General features: G+C 34.1%; 1 protein-coding gene and 1 pseudogene across 10 annotated transcripts in view; both read right to left on the bottom strand.

Moving 5' to 3' along the window:
• Positions 1-21,666, bottom strand: part of LOC101894270 (tropomodulin) — a 359,112-nt gene extending 337,446 nt beyond the window's left edge. For 3 of the 10 annotated variants that reach the window (XM_011294322.3, XM_005183755.4, XM_059122239.1), the window contains exons 1-2: positions 21,009-21,272; positions 20,033-20,543 (exon numbers count right to left, since the gene is read on the bottom strand). In XM_011294322.3, the coding sequence (XP_011292624.1) occupies positions 20,033-20,245 (213 nt within the window). In that variant the 5' untranslated portion in view covers positions 20,246-20,543; positions 21,009-21,272. Of the gene's footprint in view, positions 1-20,032; positions 20,544-21,008; positions 21,273-21,511 lie in introns of those variants that run through there. The other 7 variants (XM_005183756.4, XM_011294324.3, XM_059122212.1 and 4 more) reach the window with 6 other exon arrangements.
• Positions 15,733-15,836, bottom strand: LOC131803313 (U5 spliceosomal RNA; annotated as a pseudogene).
• Positions 21,667-25,351: the final 3,685 nt, after the last annotated feature.

Genomic DNA, 25,351 nt, shown 5'->3' on the forward strand with positions numbered 1-25,351 from the left:
GCACGGTTTGGCCGAACCAAATAATATGTACCCTATGTAGCCATATGGCTGAGGGTATAAAAATGTTGATCTTTTCTGTGGGAGGTACGAAAAGGAGTAGTCGATATTGTCCATGGGGATACGTTTTTAAATTTCTTTAAATTTTTACTTCTGCCAAAAAAAGGTACTGATATCCCATTTTCGTACTAGATTTTATATTGGAGAAAATTTATAATGTACAAAGTTTCGTCCTTCGACTAAAGCAATGAACTGAATAAGAAATGCTATATGTACTATAAGCCATTACAATAATGGCTTACAAGGAAACATGTAATGTCAGACAAATGGATGGCATGCAGAAATCGAATTAAAACCAGATTCTATGAAGATCATAAAAATAAATTTGGGTCTATTTAAAATATATAATACCTTGTAGCACAGTGTGGCATTAAATGATAATTGTTACTTTTCTCGTCACATATAATAATAATAATTTTAATAATATTTTTGAGGAATTTACAAAATAAGGTAGACCTTAGATGTCAAAATCCCTTAACACACCTGACTTGACATTGTTAAAAGGAAGTTTTTTTTATTTTTTTTTTTAACAAAAAATATTTTAATAAATATTGAAAGATTCCTAAATAAATAATATATTCAAATGCAACAGCTGCCATTTAGCTCTGTGAAAACAGAAATCCGTGCAAAACTATACAAATCAATACTAAACACTTTTTAAAAATAGCCCTTAACGTAAATTGCCTCGATTACAATTCATATTTACCGCTGCTTTGCAAAAAATGTATCGCCATTAGCATTTTTTCCCCCAAAAGCGTATTTTTGTTGGCCAAAATAAACATTTTTCAAAGTGAAAATTGTCTTATCGAAAACAAATAAATATTTTTCTAATTAATCTTATGTCACATGCAGAAGATGGAGATCATACATTAAATAGAATGAAAATTGCTTAAAGCATTATGAGATAATTATGCATGCAATGGACTTGAAAAATACTGCAGTCGAGTAGGCATGAAGATCATCATAAGAAAATTTTTGTCATTGATCGCGAAAGTGGTTGTCGTTAAATTACACTACACTACTAAAAGCAGTTTCACGGATTTCTCCAAAAATTTATAAAAATATTGTTATAAATGTAATCTAAAAATACTTAATACACAAGAAAATTATAAACAAAAATAATAATCTTTGAAACTTAGCACGGTTAAGCATGTTTGCAGTTTCAAACAGTAAATAAAATCCCATATGTAATACTTATTATAAACAATGACACTTTTGTCAACCAGTGTATATATGGTTTTCTTTAAGAATTCTATGCTCGTTTAAGATTAAATCGAGGAGAAAGGTTGTGTTTTTCCCACACATGAATTGGAATTTAAAGCGTACACATGACATTGATTTTGAAATCGTAAGTGTACATTTCAAAAAAAAAAAAAAAAAAGATAAATAAATCAAATAAATAGAACATTAAATAATTTCAAAATAACAACAATACTAATTATCAATGCCACGAAGTTATATACTTGTCTTAATATATATTTAAAATTTATTGGTAAAAATTTAACTCACATATTCCAGAGTACAAATTTTGCAGATTATAGATCTTACCTGTAACATAGAAAAATAAAACAACATTAGTTTATTTGAAATGAAATAAATACATTTTTTTTATATTTTATAACCAGTAAGGAAAAGTTAAAAGTCGGGAGGAGCCGACTATATGATACCCTACCTCACTATGCATATTTTGTAGAGCTCCCGTAATAAAATAATTTGTTTGAAGTAGATCATGCCACCTATCAACATTTGGCTTTAGAGCAGTTATAGTTTGGTTTCAGAGGGAACTAATATATGAGAGGCACATACAATTCTGAAACCATTTCTACTAAATTTGACGGAGACATTTTAATCTTTTATAACAAATAACATTACTATAGATTACGTGATATCACTTCGAGAAGGATTATATTAAAAAAATATATATCGGAGCCGAGTTCCACAAAATGGAAACGTACGTCTCCAAATTCATTCCATTTTGGCGGATATTAGCCATTATTTGCACAATAAACCTGAAATCGGATTAAGGATATATATGGGAGCTATATCCAAATCTTAATCGTTTTCGATAAAATTTCGCAGAGGTATTTCCGAGCTCTATAAGATATCTGGTTCCAAATATCATTGTTATGGAGTGCATATTTCGCATGTGAGTTATTTAAAACCCCAAATCGGATGAAACATATATATGGAAGCTATGGCTATATCTGAACCAAATTTTATGTACTTGCTTCTAGACTGAATTCGGTCGGATGTGCCCAAAATTCAGGTCATTTGGACTGATATTGGCCATTTGGCACTCAATTAACTCGAAATCGGTTCTTGATAAAATTAAGCAGAGGTATTTCTGGGATGTATCTGATATTTGGTACCAAATATCATTGCTGTGGATTGCATATTAAACCCTAAATCGGATGAAACATATATATGTAAGCTATGGCTATATCTGAACCGATTTTCTCCAAATTTGATGTAATTGCTACTAAACTGAATTGGTCATTTGGACTTATATTGGTCATTTGGTGCACAATTAACCCGAAATCGGTTGAAGATATATGGGTGTTATATCCAAATATGATCCGATTATCATGTATAAATCGACTCAGAAAGTGATTCTATGAATATCCTCAGAAGTAACTAGGGTCTATCTCGCTTCCTTCTCCCTGTTACAAACAAATGCACGAAAACATAAAAATTATTTTCCGCTGGTAGGTGGTATAAACCCCACTACATCAAAATTAAATCGGATCGCATTTCTAGAAAAAATATACCAAATATACCAAATCTTATTAGACATATCTTCAAATGTCTTAAACCAAGGAATGAAGCCAAGAAATTTTGTACGTTTTAACTTGCTGAACTCGACATAACTAAAGTGGACTGAACGAAAATAATATTTCTATTGTGGCCGGAAATAATGATCTTGTAACGAATGAAGTTAACTAAAAAATTAATTTTTTGAAATTACAGGAAGAACAGAATATATATATATATATATATATATATATATATATATATATATATATATATATATATATAAAATAGAATCGTATCAACTTCAAATATTCCACAGAGTCATGTTATAGAAAACTTTAAAAATCTGAACCTTACATAAACGTCAGAAATTTTTAAATCTGCGAAAAGTACACCTTTTAGATTTAGATTCGTTTCAACAATTCGTGGACTTTTTAGACTGAAAAAGCACAATTTTTTCAGTTTCACACAATTTTTTAATCAAAATTACATACAACGTACTAAGTGTTCGGACTTTTAAGTTTTTATATATTATTCAGGTTTTTTCCTTTTCCAAAAAGAACAAATCGAAAATATTCACCTTTTACACGAAAAAGACTTCAAAATCTTTTATTTTGAAGTTTACCGAGGAGAATATTTGTAAAACCATTGCACAGCGGACCCCCAACAAATTTCAATATCAAATTACAGAATTGTACTTCTATCCTTTCCTTCACCCAATACCAAATATAGTACCATTCAGTACTTTTCGTACAATTATGAAACACACTTCCAAAACCACCTCCCTATGCCAAAACCAATAAAGAAACTCGCAAAGTCGGGCGGGGTCGACATTATGATACACATAACAATTAAAAGTTTCTATGGGATAATTAAATCATACAAGCTATGATTACAATTATAATTTAAAGTTCAAAGGACTAAATATGCCGAAGAACCTTTTCAATTGGAGCTTGTATTGCCCATTTGAAATCGGATAAAAGTATATATGAGAGCTATATCGATCGATACAATTTCGCAAATATATTTCAGAGCTGTATTTAATATATTTCCCTGAATATAGCTATATCTGAACCGATCTTCACCAAATTTGACATACTAGCTTCTAGACTAAATAAATAATAAATGCACGTTTGGTGCACAATAATAAAAGGCAAAGGACGAAGTTATATATGGGAGTTATGTCCAAATCTGACCCGATCTCGATAAAATTTAGCAAAGGTATTTCTGAGCTGTATTTGATATATTTCCCCAAATATTGTTGTTACAGCATATTAAGGCTGCGAGGGACAAAAATACCAAATCGGATGAAGAATATATATGGGAGCTATAGCTATATCTGAACCGAGTTCGATCAAATTTGGCATACTTACTTTCAGGTCTAATTTTATAGTATGTGTATAATTCTATACTATTCGGGCTGATATTACACGTTTGGTGCACAATGAAAGGCAAATCGGACGAAGATATATATGGGAGCTATATCTAAATTTTGACCGATTATCTCCAATTTCAATAGGGTTCGTCCTTGGGCCAAACAAATGATCTGTGCAAAATTTCATCTGGATCGAGCAATAAATGCGACCTGTACTTATAGTGAGTTCCACAGTCGTACAAATGGAGGGCATCGCAAAATCGACATAGAATTTTATGCTGATCTAGAATATGTATACTTTGTGGGGTCTGAAATGTTTATTTCGAGGTATTACAAACGGAATCATAACCTTAATATACCCTCCATACTATGGTGGAGGGCATAAAAATCTGTCGAAAGACCCCGTTGTATTGGACCTGCATAAGTAATTTTCTACCATAGGTTGTAATACCCATTACGAACGAAATACGAAATTTGAAATTTGCTTAAATTGATGAAATTTGCTTAAATTGTAAAATTGTTGGATAGACAGACGGAGGACATTTCTAAAATGACTTAGAATTTTACGCTTGTTCAAAATATATATACATTTAAGGGCCTAATACAAATATTTCTAGGAGTTACAAACGGAATAACAGAGCAAACAAAATCATAACTTCCATAAAATGCGAAATTATTCCCCAGTTCTCCTCAAACTACGCACGTTGCAATATTTGTGCTAACATTAGATCTAAATTAAACTTGGGATATGTGGGTCGAACGGGGTCTGCGCCAAACCCCAAAATGGGTATACATTAACAAGTGGTTAATAATGAGGTTTGTTTTAGAAAATTTTGAAAATTTCAGTGCATAGTCGAAACTTATTGACACTTGTCGAAATGTAGAAGAATCCATGCAAAATAGCATTTCTTCATTTCATAATGACCAGTATTTGCAGAATCTAAAAGCAAAGGCAACCAAATTGATATATTATCCAATCATCCTTGAATACCCCATCTATTTTATATATGTCAAATTATATATTTCCCCAATTTAATGTAAATATTTATTTATTTTTTTCATTTTTCCTAAATCTTTAAAATGCAAATAATCCTTTCCTATGAAATGTTAAAGAATTCATGTCGACCCAAGATATATGTACATCCTACCGAAACTAATACCCATTATTAGAATAATATTACCAAGCAATCTAATGAATGTATCCAAATATGGCCACAACAATGTGTTCTGTGGTTGTGTTCGAATTTCTTTACACATGTATGAGGGTACACACAAACACCCATCTATGTTCATACGTACATTTATCCATCTCCACATCTGTCCATTTGATTTCTGTGGACATGGCATTTGTATTGTTCTGCTGCTTGTAATGTGGCTAATTCAATTAATTATCCTTTAATTGTTTTCCGGTTATCTTCGGTGGACAGATGCTATCGTAGCCGGGCAATGTGTGTTTGCTAAATGGTGTAAATTGTATGATTCTAATTTTTGATCACACGCATACACTCACACATACGTTCACATCCATATGTTGTTTGCACTAACTTGTTTGTATGCATCCACATCACTCCGATGTAAATCGAACACAAACAAACCGATTTACCGTGGACCGACCGACCAATGGAAAATTTATTACAAAAACTATTGCAGACACAAATTAATAGAGAATTTGTAATTTCGGGCGAAAATTAAAATGACATTTGTTTCGTTGTGTAAACATCAGACGAACGCTTTGATATCAACACCGCAGATGTCCAGAAGAAATTCATTAAAAAAAAATTATTTGGCATTGAACCAAATTTTGTTCAAAACAAATAAATTATAACGCAATTCTGAATTGTAGTGTTTTTTTGTTTGTTTTGTATTAATATTTCGTCTGTTTTTAACATTTGTTATGGAATATTCTACTGAATTTTTGATTTATGTTATATTTTTTATTCATTGAAATCGGGAAGTGTTTGGGAAATTTCAGCTACCATTTGGGAATAGATTGATGGAATGTGGTAGTTTGGTGATAACTCTCATTTCTAGAATTTGAAGTTTTAAGATAGGGAACCGTCTTATAAAAGTATAATCTTATAAAAGTAAAAGTATTTGACAGTCTTCATTTTTTTAAAAGAACAGGAAGAACAGAATTCCATAAATCGAAGATCTCGTAAGGGGTTATGTCTATAACAAACCCTTTTATAAGCCCTTCTACAAATAGCAGATCTCAATTAGAAGCGTTTTCGGGGTTCCTTCGCCCAGAAGAAATTATGTAGAAACCTTCTAAATTTTAAAAAAATACCTTTGATGGACTTCTATATTCACAATGCTTCGCATAGGTGTTCTGGAGATTTTTATACCCTCCACCATAGTATGTAGTGTATATAAATTTTGTCATTCCGTTTGTAATACCTCGAAATATAAATTTTAGACCCCAGTGTATATATTCTTGATCAGCATAAAATTCTCTAGCTTCCGAACGAATTGAAGTAGATTGATAGAATTTTAATCAAATGTATATTATGTCTGCACGACTACTGGTATTGAAAATGAGCTTTGTAGGTCCACGTCTTCGTATAGCCCCATATAACTGTGTCCCCCGATATTCGGTATTTTGATGATTTTAGTGATATTATTCACTGGAATTGTTTCAAATTTGGTATTTGATGTTCGTAGTGGATACTACAGCCTATGACAGAAAATTGTCTGAGCAGGTCCACGTCTTTGTTTATTCTCTATTTTTATGTTCAGTTACTTGCAGTCCTTAAAAGTCTACAGAGGGCCTCGTGGGTCTTTAGCATATTATAAAGACGTTTACTTAAATTAAATTTAAATTTTCGATCTATAGGTGATCTCAAAAGAGGGGTTTGAATCAATATCTCCTTGAATTGAATGTCACTTGAGGGTCTGCTTTGTACAAAAAACCTGGAAAGGTCATCAAAATACCGAATATCTGGAGGTACCGTTATATGGGGGCTATACCAAATCGTGGACGCATACATGCAATGTTTCGCCACCGGAGCTGGAACCCATTATGACCAAAAAATACCAATTTTTAGACAAATCCGTGAAAAAATGTGGCAAAAATCATCAAGTTACCGAATATCGGGAGGTACCATTATCTAGGGGCTATACCAAAACGTGGACCTATAATTTCAATGACTCTCCGCACGATCTGGGGCCCATTATGATCTACAACTACCAATTTTCAGAAAAATTCGTTAAAAAAATGTGTGAAAAATCATCAAAATACCAAAACGTGGACCTATACATACAATGTTTCGCCACACGAACTAGGACCCACTCTGGCCCACAAATACCAATTTTCAGACAAATCCGTGAAAAAATGTGGCAAAAATCATCAAATTACCGAATATCGGGAATGTTTCGCCACCGGAGCTGGAACCCATTATGACCAACAAATACCAATTTTTAGACAAATCCGTGAAAAAATGTGACAGAAATTATCAAAATACCGATAATCGGGAGGTACCGTTATATGGGGACTATGCCAGAACGTGGACCGATATATCTCATTTTCAATACCAACCATCCTAGACACAATACAAATTGCTCTGCTAAATTTTGGCGCTCTACGTCAAATAATGTGCGCTGTATCGTGATTTCAACAGACAGACAGACAGACGGACATCGTTAAATCGACTTTGAATTTTATGCTGATTATGAATATATAATTTATGGGGTCTACGACGAATATTTAAGGATGTTACAAACGGAATGACAAAGTTAATATTTCCAAGGTGGAGGGTATAAAAATATCTTTGTAATTTTGCTGGATACTACAGATATCCGAAAGGGTCTCCTTTTTTCCGACCTTTTATGAATTACCCAAACTGTTGATAGTTTAATTTTTTCAAATTGCATAAATACACATTGCTAGCTTTTTTCCCCGCAATTAAACACTTGTGCGAATATGTAGAAGAGAAAAACAATAAAACGTTTACAAAAAAAAATACATTTAATTGCAATTTAATTTAAATTGTATTACATTTTATTTGACGGGAGAGATGTATGGACGATGAACTGCTGGCTAGATGGATGCATATAAATCCCTATGAACATATTTATGTATATTCATGTGGCAAGATATTGCACTTATGGCTAGCGTTGTCATATTAACGCCATCTCGAAAAAAATGCTCTATTAAATGTATTGCAAATTATTATTTTTTTTTCTGAGAATTGCTGGGATTTTTTTGTTGATGGCATTCATTTTTCCCCCGTCTATTTGAGTGATAATGGCTGCGAGTGCAGGCGCTGTCAATTAATCTGAGTCAAAAAAACGGAAAAAAAATTTAATATATTTCAATGTGCATATACATGTCATTCCATATCTTTAAAAAAAGGAATTATATAGGGTATTGCAGGGCAAAACCAATCATATTTTAATTTACAATTTTTGTAATTCACCTAAAAACAAGAACACTTCTAAATATGGAGTAGCTAGATATGAACCGCTGGATATTTAACAAATTCATGTTTATACCCTCCACCATACTATGGAGGGTATATTCATTTTGTCATTCCGTTTGTAACTCCTCGAAATACTCATGTCAGACCCAACAAAGTATATATATTCTTGATCAGCATAAAATTCTAAGACGATTTAGGCATGTCCGTCTGTCTGTTGTAATCACGCTATCTTTCGAACGAATTGAGATAGAAGGCTAAAATTTTGCACACATGTTTATTTTTCCAGTAGGAAGGTTAAGTTTGTAAATGGACCATGGTGTTCGTATAGGCCCCATATATCAGTACCTCCTTATATTCGGTAATTTGACGATTTTTGGTACAATACTTACCGAAATTTTTTGAGATGTCGTATTTGAAGTTCGTAATGGAAGCTACAGCCTGTGACAGAAAATTGTCTATACAGATCCAGGTCTTTGTATAGCTCCCATATAACGGTACCTCCCTATGTACGGTATTTTGATGATTTTGGTTACTTTATTCACCGTTTATTTTAAGTTTCGAATTTGAATATGGTAATGGCTTGTACATTCTCTACGTACATTCTCTAATATAACGGCTATATTCGGTATTTTAAAAATGTTAACAGAATGTTATCTTTTTCGAAAATTTTCAAATTTGTTCTAAATGGTGGAGGGCATTTAAAGTTCGGCCCGTCCAAACTTACCGCTTTTTTACTTGTTATGTGTTTACACAATTAAATATTTTATTATACCCTCCGCCTTGAAAAATATATAAATATACCCTATATTAACTTTGTCATTACGTTTGTAACATCGCTAAATATTCGTCGTAGACCCCATAAAGTATATTATTCATGATCAACATAAAATTCTAAGTCGATTTAGCAATGTCCCTCTGTCTTTCCGTATGTCTGTTGAAATCACGATACAGTCCACATTTTTTGACGTAGAGCTTCAAAATTTGTATTGTGTCTATGATGGTTGGTATTGAAAATACCATATACCACGTTTTGATACAGCCGGTACCTCCCGGTATTTTAATTATGTTTGCCACGTTTTTCAACGGATTTGTCTAAAAATTGGTATATGGAGGTCATAATGGGTTTTAGTTTCACTGGCGGAACATTGTATGGATAGGTCCACGTTTTCGTATAGCCGCCATATAACGGCACCTCCCGATATTCGATATTTTGATGATTTTTTCCACATTTTTCCACGGCTTTGTCTAAAAATTGGTATTTGTAGGTCATAATGGGTTCTAGCTCCAGCGGCAGAACATTGAATATATTGAAGTCCATGTTTCCCTATAGCCGCCATATAATGGTATCCCCTGATATTCGGTATTTTGTGTTATATCTCCTTATTTGTCATGCAAAAGTTCTTGCTGAGGTGATCGTGAGCAATACTAATGATGCATATTATACCTAAACGAAGTTGCAAGGAAGCAAGAATAAATGTTCATGGATGCCCATACTCTTTAGAAACTCTCAAGGTATAACAATAACTTAACCTAAACAAAAGTAAAAAACCTGAAAACCACCTAATACCCTCTATAATTTGCAAATAACATGAAAAATGTAATAAAAAATCAGTCGAATAATACCGCTTGAATGAATACGGGCTATACGAAAACGTAGACCTGCGTAAGTAATTTTACACTACAACACCATGTATTAGGGGTATTATAAGTTTGATTTGGCCAAAAATTATGTAACACCTCGAAATATTGGTTCCCGACATAGGAAACTATATATGGATCTTTCTATCTCGCCGATTTGAGTCGATCTAGCTATGTACAGGGGATGTACATGAAAAAACTGCAACCAACTTCAGACTGCTGTCATTTCTAAGCCACTCGCCCGACAGCTGTTAAAATTATTCCAGTGACAGGTCATTTACACTGTTGCAAGCGTATAAAAGCATTTTGGTGAGAATTTTCCAGAAAAAAAGTTATTTGTGATGGAATTTAAGCGTGATGGTGTGATTTATTTATATTTGGCTGGAAAACCACAAGTGGCTCTCGTTAGAGCATTCCAGCATTTAAATGTGAATACATCTTTTGTGTCGCGTACCATCGCTCGTTACCGTGATACAGGTAGCGTAGCTCGACGTCAAGGAAATGGACGGAAGAAAACAGCAACAGGAACAAAATCACACAGAAATGGTTTGAAAAATAAGAAAGCGACTTGATCAAAATCCGCGTCGCCGAAAAATGGCTCGTGAGCCCATTCGGCAAATATTGAAAAATGGGCATTACCATTGAAATTCCAAAAAGTACAATAACTTACACCGCAACAGAAAGCAAACAGACTCAAAAGAGGTAAAGTCGCTTCGCTTTGCCGAAAGTGGTGAACTGCCCAATTTGGTTTTCTCCAATGAGAAAACATTCGTTGTCCAGCAGTTTGTAAACAAACAAAATGATCGTGTTTACTTTCCAAAGAGGTCAGCTGAAAATGTGCAACTTCGGTAGGCCACCAGAACTCAAGCGCCGGCCATGGTGATGGCTTGGGTCGCCATAACAGCCGATGGTCGCTCTCCGCTAGTATTAATCGAATAATAGAATAGAATAGAATAGAATAGATTAGAATAGAATAGAATAGAATAGAATAGAATAGAATAGAATATTATAGCGAAAATATTCTGGTGGGTGTATTAAAAGGTGATGCCAAAGGTGACCAATTCGAACAAATCTAAACTTGTTCTAAAATTTGTTACTATTTCCGACATTTTTTTGCTTTCATTCAATAAAATTAAAAAAACAAATAAAAATTATGGCGTTTGAGTTTTGAGTATTAAAAAGTTGAACTGTTGGAACAAATCTAAAATTTTAACGTTGACGTTTCGCAGACAAAGTAGCGGGTACTTGCTAGTATACTTATATTTTTATACCCTACACCACAAGGTGGTCAGGGCTTTGTGCATTTGTTTGTAACAGTCAGAAGGAAACAAGATAAACCCATAGTTCCTTTTGATGATCTGCATAGAATCACATTCTGAGTCAATTTATGCATGTCCGTCCTTCCGTCTGTCCATGTATTTTTGTAAACAAAGTCGCATTTATTGCCCGATCCAGATGAAATTTTGCACAAGTCAGTTGTTTGGCCCAAGGACGAACCCTATTGAAATTGGAGATAATCGGTCAAAATTTAGATATAGCTCCCATATATATCTTCGTCCGATTTGCCTTTTATTGTGCACCAAACGTGCAATATCAGTCCGAATAGTATGGAATTTTGCATATACACCCAAATTAGGTCTAAAAATAAGTATGCCAAATTTGATCGAAATCGGTTCATATATAGCTATAGCTCCCATATATATTGTTCATCCGATTTGTTATTTTTGTCCACCGCCTCTGCAACAACAATATTTGGGGAAATATATCAAATACAGCTCAGAAATACATTTGCTAAATTTTATCGAGATCGGTTCAGATTTGGATATAGCTCCCATATATAACTTCGTCCGATTTACCTTTGATTGTGCACCAAACGTCTAATATTTGCCCAAATGGGATGGAATTTGGCACTTACGACCGAATTGAGTCTAGAAGCTAGTATGTCAAATTGGGTGAAGATCGGTTCAGATATAGCTATAGCTTCCATATATATTGATCATCCGATTTGTTATAATTGTTACTCACAGCCGTAATATGCACTCTGTAACAACGATATTCAGGGAAATATATGAAATACAGCTCAGAAATATCTTTGCCAAAATTTATCGAGATCGGTTCAGATTTGGATATAGATCCCATATATATCTTTATCCGATTTCAAATTAATTGTGTACCAAATGGACAATACAATTCCGAATTTAAAAGATACAAATGCTTCGGCAAATTTAGTCCTTTGAACTTTAAATTATATTTATAATCATAGGGTGTATGATTGAATTCTCCCATAAAACTGTTAATTGTTATGTGGAGCTCTACTAAATTAGCAAAGTGGTGTAGGGTATCATAAAGTCGGCCCCGCCCGACTTACCTTCTTTACTGGTTTTTAATTGTTATATTAAAATCTATAACAATAATGCAAACATAGATTATTATTTATTTTTAATTCTATTCCCACACACACACACACACACATTTAGATACATACATCCTGGGTATCAAATGTGGGTCTATCTAATATATATATTTTTTTTGTTTATTTCTTTTCTTGCGAATAGACATTTGTAGTCGAATTTATTTATGTTTGGTGCAAAATGTGTTCGTTTAATATAAATAAATCGAATTAAGATCTTTATACAAACTGCAAAAGCCATCATAACCTCAACGAATGAAACCAAAAACAAAAAAATGAGAAACAACAAATTTGCAGCAATTGCAAATATGAAAATAGATATTCACCGCCTATTTGCCAATACCGCAGAGAATCGCCAGACAGATACATGCAAGACACACACACACGGACCCACAAACTTTGATGATGATAAACAAAGGGTGGGGCTGAATGATGAGAGGGTAGACCAAAAAATAAGAATAAATATACAACCAACTGTATGCATGACAGAGTTCTGAAATAATCTGCCAACCGGAAATTCATGTTCAACATTTGGCCATTAGCTGAGATTTGCTTCAAATCAGGAAAAGCAGGCTCATTCAATTTGTTGCTTGTTGTTGTTGCTATTATGTCTTAGACCAAATGTTTGGCGGCGGCTGGTGGTGCTCATCCCAAATGTGAATGCAATATCGCTTGTTTATGCCGATTTTTTTAGTGCAATTGCGAATATAAAATTGTGCTAACATTGTTTTTTAATTAATGGCAATTTGTTGTTTCTTTTTTTGTGCGTAGTATTTTTGTGAAAAAAGTTTCGATGTTTCATTATTTCGAATAAAAAGTGGGCGTTTTAGTACAACATTTAGTACTCCTCACTATTTGGAGGGAGGTTATTGAGTCCACTATTATGGGAAAACAAATAAGTAATAAAGCAGCTATGTTCGGCCCGGTCAAACTTTTAATACCCTCCACTATTTTGAAGTATTTTGAAAATTTTCAAAAAAACTAAATCCGTTATATGGAGCCTATATGAAGACATGGGCCTACATACGTAATTTTTTGTCATAGTCTGTTGTGCCGATTCCGAACTTCAAATACGAAATTTGAAACGATTCCTTTGAATAATGTCGCTAGTATCACCAATTTTGAGACAATTCCGGTGAATACTGTTACCAATATCATCAAACAATGCCATTGAAAAATGTGGCTACAATCATTAAAATACAGAATATCGGGAGGTACGGTTATATGGAGGCTATACGATATCTTGGACCTATATAGACTATTCCCTTCCAGGTGGTTAAATACTCAAAAGGAACTCCTAATTTGAATTTCGGGATAATTCCATTTAAAAAATCTGGCTAACGGATATTGGGAGATACTATTGTATGGGAGATGTACGATATCGTGAACCCTTTATAGACAATTCTCCTTGTGTAGCATTTCAGGCAATTCCATTGAAAAACGTGCGTAAAATCATATAAATATCAAATATTGGGGGTACCGTTATATGGGGGCTATACGATATCGTAGACCGATATAGACCATCTTCGAACATGACCTGCTTGCAGACAAAATACTGATCCATGCAAAATTTTGGCTTCCTACCTTAATTCGTTTTGACTTTAGCGTAATTACAACAGACAGACGGACAGGGCTAAATCGTCCTACAATTTTACGCTGATTAAAAATATACAGGGTGTGATAAAAAATGCAACAAAGTCAAACGCCATAATTTTTACATATTTTTTTAAATTTTATTGAATGGAAGCAAAAAATGTCGGAATTAGTATCAACATATAAAATAAGTTTAGATTTGATCGAATTGGTCACCTTTGGCACGAATTATGGCCTTCAAATGGCCAATGAAAACGTCCCACGCTGCCGAATGTTACTCTGCGGTATTTTGGCCCATTCCCGGCGAAGCGCTTGCTTGAGATGATCGACACTTTGGTATTTTTAGTGCCGACCTTGCTTTCCAAAATACTCCAGACACAATAGTCCAACGGATTGGTATCCGGAGATTTTGGGGGCCATTGTGTGCTAGAAATGAAGCGAGGAACCTTATTTAGTAACGAATGTCCAAGGTCTGCGTGCGCAAGGCTTTAATACACCCTCCAGAATATTTTCACAATAATATTCGGCATTTATTCTGATGCCACGGTCGATTAATACGAGCGGAGAGCGACCATCGGCTGTTATGACGGCCCACACCATCACCATGGGCGGCGCTTGAGTTCTGGTGGCAAACCGAAGGTTAACATTTTCAGCTGACCTCTTTGGCAAGTAATCACTTTGTTTGCTTACAAACTGCTGGACAACGAATGTTTTCTCATCGGAGAAAACCAAATTCGGCAGTTCACCACTTTCGGCCAAGCGAAGCAACACTTTAGCTCTTTTGAGTCTATTTTCTTTCTGTGGCGGTGTAAGTTCTTGCACTTATTGGAATTTCAATTGCTTTACTCCGAGCTCATTTTTCAATGTTTGCCGAATGGAATATTGCGGTATGGTCAGCTCACGAGCCATTTTTCGGCCACTGCGATGCGGGTTTTGATTAAGTCGCTTCTTTACATTTCAAACCATTTCTGTTGATGTAGTTGTTTTCTTCTGTCCACTTCCTTGACTATGGGCTACGCTATCAGTATCACTGTAACGAGCGATGGTACGCGACACAAAAGATTTATTCACATTTAAATGCTGGAGTGCTCTAACGATAGCCATTTTTTGGTTTTCCGGTCAAATATTAAGAAATCACATTATCACGCTTAAATTTCATCACAAATAACTTTTTTTCTCGAAAATTCTTACCGAAATGCCTTTGTACGCTTTTAAACAATATAATGAGCTGTCACTGGAACAATTTTAACAGCTATCGGACCAGTGGCTTAGAAACCTGCATACTATGTATGGTGGAGGGTATAAAATTGGCCATCCTAAGTGAATTTCGACCTACAAAACGAATGAAGATCGAAAGCTAAAATTTTCTACAGATCTCTCTTTTGTCTGCAGGCAGGTCAAGTTCGAATATGGGCTATATCAGTCCACGATATTGTATAGCCCCCATATAAGAGTACCCCCCCGATATTCGGTATTTTGATGAGTTTCAATGGGTTTGTCAGAAAATCCACACAAAAGCTTATTAGAGTGCTCCTCTCCACGGAAATATTTAGTAAAAGGCGAAAGATTTATTCAACAACTGAAGAAAAGCAAACGGAATTGTCTTGAAATCCAAAAAAAAAAAAGTTTGGTCCGGCCGAACTTTACTGCTTTTTTGTTTGTTTTTTTTTTTCAAAGAGCGATAGTTTATAATTATATTTCAATAAATACTCTAATATGAGTGGAAATGGCCCCAAGTTTTTTTTAGAAAATATAATTCGTAGACATGCATGGACAATTTTCCGTCATAGGTTGTAGTACTCATTACGAGCTTCAAACTATAATCGCGAAATTTGCCAACAATTCCGGTCAAAAATATCGCTAAAATCATCAAAAGACCGATCATTCAGCTCGTCTCAAAAGAAAACAAACACATAAATCATAAGCATATGATCTTCGCCTTAACAAGGCTAAACTCAAAAATTAAAAAAAGTAGTTCGAAGATCTTACATGACTCATACCGCCGACCATTTGAAAATCACACCTGCATATTTGCCACAAATTTTACAGCAAATTAAATTCAATATTAAATTTATATGCGCTATCTGTGATTAATAATTTCTGCCTGATTTATGAATTCATTAGCAGTACAAAAATATCCTCGCATTCAGTTCGGATGCCGTTACATTGCTGGGAAATTAATTTAATGCCATAAAAATTAAAATTTATCTTCTTTCGTAATGCTGTCAATAATTTCAATTTTTATGGTTGTTATTACATCCGTGATACAAACACACAAACACACACACACGCACACATCCACATAAAATGCTGATTGAATATTGCCACCGCTTTATTGCAACAAAATGAAATTTGTTTTAATGACATTCATGAGGACACATTACATTACGAACATTGATCAACATGTAGAAAATTACCGGAAATTATTTATGGATTATTTCCACAGTTAATTTTTCAGTATTCACCTACACCCACATACCAGATGGAAGTTAATTGAAGAGATTGAAATTAATGTTACACACAGATATTCATGATTGTAACTACTCACAATGTAATATAAGTATATTTAAGTAATAATTGTAATTTGTAGCTTAAATAGCATTTACAGCTTTAAAGGAGCCATGTGAGAACAAAATGTAGGTTCAGGTTATTTTCATGAAATTTATGAGAATTCAAAATATTTATAATTCTTTGAGGAGGTCCAAAAAGATATATGCCGATATAGTCAATTTTTGAACACGATCTGTGTTCTATAATAAATGCCATTTAAGGTCACTCCATGTTTTATGAAATCTGATTAAGGTTTTCTTTTTAAATATTATCATTTGATGGGAGGTTAAGGTATGGAAGGCAGAAAATTCATATGTGTCATCTTAAGATGCACAAGATGTCGACTTTTTATAATAGCTGAAAAAAATTATAAAAAAAAACAAGTAAGCAAAGGCTATAGTCATGCGGCATGCATGTGATACTCTACAAGATTACAATGTGTTAGAAGTTCCCTTATGTCCAATCTATTTTGGAAGATTTCGCTTTTGGAATTATGTCACGGAGCACTTCCCACATATTACTCTTAGCATTTTGACCAGGGACATTTGCCCAATATTTACGCACTCCTTCGTGCTGTTAGTTGTTGTGGTCCATTTTACAGCTAAATATAATCCAATGGTCATGCAAAATGCTTGAATCCTTCCTGTCTTTAACTCTCTTCTCATGCAAAATTCCGTCGAATCAATTTAACTAAACAAAAATATTATATTTTAATGAATTAATTTATTATTGTTATTAATTATTCTTACAAAAAATTGGTATGCCGACTGTTGGAACATGCCATACCGACAATTGGCAAGTGGTGCCGACTACTGGCAAAAAAGCATTGTTTTAATAAAACTACAAATTTATGAAATTTAATAAAAAGTTATAATTTTTTTTTTTATTATTGCAAAAACTATACAAAATTTCGAATCTGAATAAATTATCTTTGTAATAATTGAAATGTTTCACTCAGAATGGTGAGCGATTAAAAACGCGAAAATCCTAAAAGTACCGACAAATCCGTGAAAAAAAAAGTTGCAAAAATCATCAAAATACCGAATATCGGGAGGTACCGTTGCATGGGGTGAATGCCGAAACGTGGACTTATACCTTCAATGTTTCGCTAGAACCCATTATACCCAACAAATGCCAATTTTTAAACAAATCCGTGGAAAAATGTGGCAAAAATCATCAAAATACCGAATATCGGCAGGTACCATTATATTGGGGCTAACCATCCTAGACACAATAATAATTGTTCTTTATTACAAATGAAATGAAAAGTTAATATACCCTCCTTTCCAAGGTGGAGGGAAAACATATGTTGCGGACATATTTGAAAACAATAGCCCATGCCCTTCTTTGTGAGGATCGGACGATAATTGCACTCTGCATATAATAAAACCAATTTGTGTTGTAAGGTGAAAAAAAAAATACAAAATGTAAATATAAATGTGTATTCGGTCCAGTCATTCTTGAGATATAAGCATTCTAGCTAACATCCCCTTCCTTTGTATGCACAGATTGTATATATTTCGCTACATATATCTGATATATTTACTATCGACATCTATGTAACGTCACAATTGACCTTTTCGTCTATTTGTGGATTAAAAATATTCGCGGTTTAATGGAAAACTTGACTTTTATTTAACACAAATGTTATGGTCTATTTCACTCTCTGAATATTACCCGACGATCATCCAAATTTGAAGGCTTCTACCCAGCCCAAAGCTTGACCATCCAAATTGGAAGGCTTCTGTCCAGTACAAAGCTCTAGCTCTATGCTAACTTCCGCGTCGATTGGTCTATAATTGCGGCCTGTAGACCAACTGCAAAATCAAGAAATTGTTCCGTTTTTGGTCCATTTCAACCCCTAAATATTTTGCGATCATCTCCAAAATCATAGGCTTCTATTCTGACCATAACCCCACCTCCCTGCAAAATTTCGTGAGGATCGGGCCATAATTGCTACCTGTAGAGTGATTACAAATTAACATGAAGAGACGGACGGACGAACATACATAGCTTGATCGACTCAGCTCGGCGAGATAGGAAGATCCATATATACTTTCCTATGTGGGAAACCAATATTTCGAGGTGTTATCTAAATGTTGGTCCAATCAAACTTATAATACCCCCAACATACTGTTGTAGGGTATAAAAATATATAATAATATCTTGCAGTCACTTCGACTGTGAGGTGTTGGCAGAACATGTTTAAATTAAAAGTTTATTTATTTAATTTTTTAATTGAGAATCGAGTGTGCCAGAATTGAAGCTGAATTCTTCGAAATTACTAATGACAAGAAGTAGAACTAGTTTCAATAGTTTTTAGAACTATTCTAAAGTATTTACCTAAACTGAAAAAATTGTATATAAAAACAAGTAAAAAGCTGTAAGTTTGGCCGGGCCTATCCTTGAATACCGTCCACCATTTGGAACGAATTTAGAACCTTTCAAAAAATAAAATCCGTTAAAAATTCTGTTAAAATCCTAAAAATGCCGAATGTAGCCGTTATATTAGGGTCTATACGACGATGTGGACCTGCATACGCCACTTTTGTCATAAACCATTATAATATTCAAATGCTAAACTTGAATAAAAAATTCGGTGAATAATGTAGCTAAAATCATCAAAGTTCCGAATATAGGGAGTTACCGTTATATGGGGGCTATACGACGACGTGGACCTGCACAGGTCGAAATAGAATTTTATGCTGATCAAGAATATATATACTTTGTGGGGTATAAAATTTATATTTCGAGGTGTTACAAATGGAACGACAAACTTATTATATCCTCCATACAATGGAAGTATAATTAATAAAATGCTACCGGTGTATGGAAAATATGCCAAATATTAGACTTATATTGAAACTTTTTGCCAGAAAAAGACTCTAAATTCTGAGATTCTCCAATGTTAACTGCAACTCATTCGGTTGAAAACCTGGACTATAATCTTCAAAATGGCTCAGCTTGGTTTCATATCTAACTTAACTTGGAATGTAATGTTAATCATAAATGTGTACGCTATGGGGTCTCAGGTGAATATTTCTAGGGGTAAAAACCCCACGCCCACACACAACAATAAAAGAGTTGATATTTTTGTCCAAAATCTAATATACAGCCCATAATCCCCATGTCCGAATATAATTTATTTTATAAAATAGAAAAGCGCTTATTGGTGATATGTGGTTTTACGTTCTTCGAACACCAAAAAGATCAGATATCCATTGCCCCTGCTCCACTTACCTCAGTTATTTTCATGGTCCTCTTAACGACTTTCTTGGTGATTTGGGTAATTTCCTCCACCTCATCACCGTCCTCGTCAATGGTTTCGGTGACAATTTGTTCGGGTGGCAATTCCTCTGTGGTCTCACCGACCAATTCCTCCTTCTTCGAGGTAGCATCGGTGGCTGGAGTGGTTTGCTCCTCAGCGGCTTTAACATCTTCCATTTCAGACATGTTTATTGAAGTTTGTTTCTTTTACTTTCCAAATGCACACACGCACACAAAAACACCAAAACAATACACAAACGCTAAAATATAAAAAAACGCGCACTAATTTTTTTCACGTTTCACTTAGATTTTTCTTTTTAAATCTATGGATGGAAATATGGACGTGGATGTTTGTACGTCGAATGCGATTTGGTTGTTTGTATATATTTTTAACCTTTAGTTAAAGGGGTGTATGTATATATGTATAAACATTTATACATAAATATTCACTAGTTGTTTTCGTTACGTTACGTTATTATGTACTCTGGGAAAAAGAAGGAAAAACAAAATTAAATAACAAAAGAACTAGAAAAAAACACGCACACGAACACTCTAAAATACTAGAAATTTAAAGAAACACAAAAAAAAAACATTAAGAAACAAATTGAAATTTTCGATATGGGAACTTTGTAGTTTTGGAAATTTGTTTTTCCTCTTCGAATTGTTGGTGGAAAATGTGAATGAATTGAAATTGATTTTTTTCCGCCTTTCGAGTTAAATGGCCACCATCATTTTCCTTGACTTTTTGTGGTAGTTTCAATATTTATATTATTTTCTTGTGTATTTTCTTTCAGATAAATCATTCAATTATTTTGTTAGCAAAATCTCGAAATTATATAAACTTATGTTTTCGGAGAATTTGGTTTTCAATATTTCTTTTTTCTTATTTTTCGAGGTTAAGTATGATCAATGATTTTTTTTCAAAATTGATTTTTCGGTTCACTTTTACTTTTTCTTTGATTGTTAGGATTAACAAAAATTAATTCGGGGGGATTTCTGTCGGCACTTTTCTTTAGACAATGAAAATCACGACAACGTTAAGATCGATGCTGTTGATGATGATGTTGAAAAACAACAAACGTATAAACAATAAAAAGAATTTTTCAACACTCCTCGTATTGCGAAAATCCACACAACAACAATAACAACACAATCACTAGCACATGGACATGTTTTATTCTCAGGCCCGAAATTTTGTCACAATTTTTTCTTTATTTTTTTCACCGAAAATCACACAAAGAACCGCAGCGAAAAGCAATACACAACAACAATCTGAGAGATTTGGAAATTTTGTATTTAACTGGAAATTGTGATTTTCAATGAAAACAGTAACACATAGACGGTTCCATAAGGAATGGGGAAGGTCAATTAATTTTCTTTCAAAAATTTTTTTAAAATTTTCCAATTTTCTATAATATTTTATTATTGACAAATTTTTGACAATTTTCTCACATACGAATCGAATACAATTTTCAAAAAAACAACGACAGAATGTTATTAGTTTATTAAATATTTTCTATTTTCGCCTTTTGCTGAAACAAGCGGCAATGCTGCGAGAATCTGAACAAAACGATTGAATTGTTCAAAGAAAATTTCTATATGGTTTGTAAAATTCAGTCATATAGCGGGCTACAGACTCAACACGAACAACAACAACAACACCAAAAATACCTACACCGAAATAAACACTCTCACCAAAAAACTACACTCTTTTGGCTTACACTTTCTCCCTGTGGATATTTATGCTCCAAAATACTAAAGATCTGTTTTAAATACCCACACATGCACACACAATTGCATACACGATTTCATTATGAATGGTGGAGAGATAGAAAAAATCTCTCTCTCAAAGGAGCCACACAAACACGCATTCAACATCAAATGTGCTTCTCCACAATTTCTTTTTCATACTCAACGGTAATTTTGTTCTCCCTGTGAGCAATGCTCTCCATTTTATCACACCTCCTGTGTGTTGGAAAGAGATAGACTGAGTTTCGCTAGTCCTTACTAAATATTTGGAAATAGACAATTCTTCGGTTGATGAATGTGGGGGGTATTGGTGTTGTTGGGTTGTACAGTGCTGTCTGTGCTGGGGGGACCGGAGTATTACAAAAACTATGATGTCATTTTCAAGAGATTTTTCAAATTTTCTAAAATGTGAGAGTGTGTCTCTACGTCAAATGGAGCAAAAAAACAAGAAGTGTTTGTTTACAAAATTACAAATTTCGTCCAAAATATAGGCGGTTTTTTGTAGAATAGCGAATAAGAGTCTGGTTCGAACTTTTTTTAGCAAAACGATCAGTAAAGACTAAAAAGAGGTTTTATAATACCCTACACCAATGCTTTTTATATAATAACCTAGTGGGGAAACGAAAGCAATGGTAATGAAGAGCCACTATGTTTTATTGATTCCATACAAAATTATTGTTAGCACGGCTCATTTCCTGAAAAAATAATATATTTCCCATGTTTTTTGTCAAAGAATAACAAATTGACAATTGACAATTTTTTTCAAGAATGTTTTCAATTGTCTAAAATTTTAAAATATCATTAAATCAAATTTAACTGCAATTTTGACTGGAATATCAGCGATAATAAGGGCCAACAAACTCCAATTGCTGAGATTCAAAAAAAAATCTTGTGAAAAATGTAGCTAAAATCATCAAAATACCGATTAATAGGAGGTACCGTTGTATGAAAAGTATACGAAGACGTTGACCTATTTAAGCCATTTTCTGTCAGTGGATGTAGTACTCATTATGAATTCCAAATACCAAATTTTAAACAATTCCGGTGAAAAATGTGACACAAATCTATATAGTATAATGCTTGGTACAATTTGGTAATTGGTGAACAGATAGTGCTTGAAATCTGAAATGTGGTATTAGGGTCAATGTTCATGTTTAGCCTGGACATAGGGAGGTGGTTTCGGAAACGTATACTATACAGGGTGAGATGAAAAAACTGCAACCAACTTCAGACTGCTATCATTTCAAAGCCACTCGTACGACAGCTGTTAAAATTATTCCAGTGACAGTCAAGGAAGTGGGCGGAAGAAAACAGCAACATCAACAGAAATGGTTCGAAAAGAAAAGAAGCGACTTGATCGAAATCCGCATCTCAGTGGCTGAAAAATGACTCGTAAGCTGAACATATCGCATTATTCCATTTGGCAAATATTGCAAAATGAGCTCGGGGTAAAGGCATTGAAATTCCAAAAAGTGCAAGAACTTACACCACAGCAGAAAGAAAACAGACTTAAAAGAGATCAAGAGTTGCTTCGCTTGGCCGAAAGTGGTGAACAGTCGAATTTGCTTTCTTCGATGAGAAAACATTCGTTGTCCAGCAGTCTGTAAACAAACAAAATGATCGTGTTTACTTGCCAAAGAGGTCAGCTGAAAATGTGCACCTGTTGGCTACGGTGATGGTGTGGGCCGCCATAACAGCCGATGGTCGCACGATGGCCACCAAAATCTCCGAATACCAATCCGCTGGCACTAAAAAATACCAAAGTGTCGATCACCTCAAGCAAGAGCTTCGCCGAAAATGGGCCAAAATACCGCAGAGCAACATTAGGACAGCGTGTGACGATTTCATTGGCCGTTTGAAGGTCATAATTCGTGCCAAAGGTGAATAATTCGACCAAATCTAAACTTATTTTAAAATTTGATGATATTTCCGAGATTTTTTTCTTTCATTCAATAAAATTAAAAAAAAAAAAAAAAAATATGGCGTATGACTTTGTTGCATTTTTTTCTATCTCACCATGTATATATCGAAGTTGAGTTCCAAAAAGGGAAACATACGTCCGAAACTCATCGGAGCTATATCCAAATCTAACCCAAAATTTGATACATTTATTTCGGAGCTGTATCTGATATTTGCGACCAAAGATGATTGTTGTGGAATGCATATTTCTCTTGTGAGGGACTTTAAACCCCAAACATATATATGGGAGCTATAGCTTTATCTGAACCGATTTACACCAAATTTGAAGTACTGGTTTATAGGATTAATTCAGTCGTAATTGCCAAAAATCGGTCCATTTGGGCTGATATTAGCTATTGGGCGCACAATAAACCTGATATCGGATAAAGATATATGTGGGAGTTATATCCTAATCTGAACCGATCTCGACAGTGGTATTTTCGAGCACTATCTGATATTCTGATATATTATAGCTGATTGGGTTGAGAAGTGGGGTAGAAACCTAAAAAATACTGAAAATCAGAAAAAACTCTTTTGTGGAGTTTATAGGAATACTATAGATGTCTGTGCAAAATTTCAAAGATTTGAATATTTATCATGATTGCATCATTCGAAATGTCTGTAATAAGTATAGCAGCGACAACTTATCAAATAGCGGCATCTTATTTCGAACACCTATGATCACACGTTATTCAATTTTCTCACACCTAAAACCAAACAAGTAAAAAGCAGTAAGTTCGAACGGGCCGAATTTTGAATACCCTCCACCATTTGGAACGAATTAGAAAATTTTCAAAAAAATTAAATTCCATTGAAAAATCTGTTAAAATCTTTAAAATACCTAATATCGGAAGGTGGCGATATATGGGGGGATATACAATATTGTGGACCTATATAGACAAATACCTTTCAGGAATTGAAGTGCTCACAAAGAACTCCTTGTGTGGATTTTCAGACTATACCATTGGAAAATATAGCTAAAATCATCAAAATCCCGAATATCGGGGTACCGTTATATGGGGGATATACGATAGTGTGGACCTATATAGACAAATACCTTTCAGGGGTTAAGATGCTCGCAAAGAACTCCTTGTGTGGATTTTCAGACAATACCATTGGAAAATATAGCAAAAATCATCAAAATACCGAATGTCGGGGGTACCGTTATATGGGGGATATACGATATCGTTAACCTATATAGACAATTCTCTTTCAGGGGGTAAAGTACACAGAAGGGATTTCTTGTGTGGAATTTCAGACAATTCCATTAGAAAATGTGGCTAAAATAATGAAAATGCCGAATATCGGGGGGTACCGTTATATGGGGGCTATACGATATAGCCCATCTTCGAACTTGACCTGCCTGCAGACAAAAGACATATCTGTGCAAAATTTTAACTTCCTATCTTAATTCTTTTTGACTGTAGCGTGATTACAAAAGGCGGACAGGCGGACGGACGGACAGGGCTAAATCGTCTTAGTATTTTACGCTGATCAAGAAAATATATACTTTGTTGGGTCTAAAATAATTATTTCGATGAGTTACAAACGGAATGACGAACTTAATATACCCTCCATACTATG

The sequence above is a fragment of the Musca domestica genome, unplaced genomic scaffold, assembly GCF_030504385.1.
Source record: "Musca domestica strain aabys unplaced genomic scaffold, Musca_domestica.polishedcontigs.V.1.1 1, whole genome shotgun sequence".
Lineage (NCBI taxonomy): Eukaryota > Metazoa > Arthropoda > Insecta > Diptera > Muscidae > Musca > Musca domestica.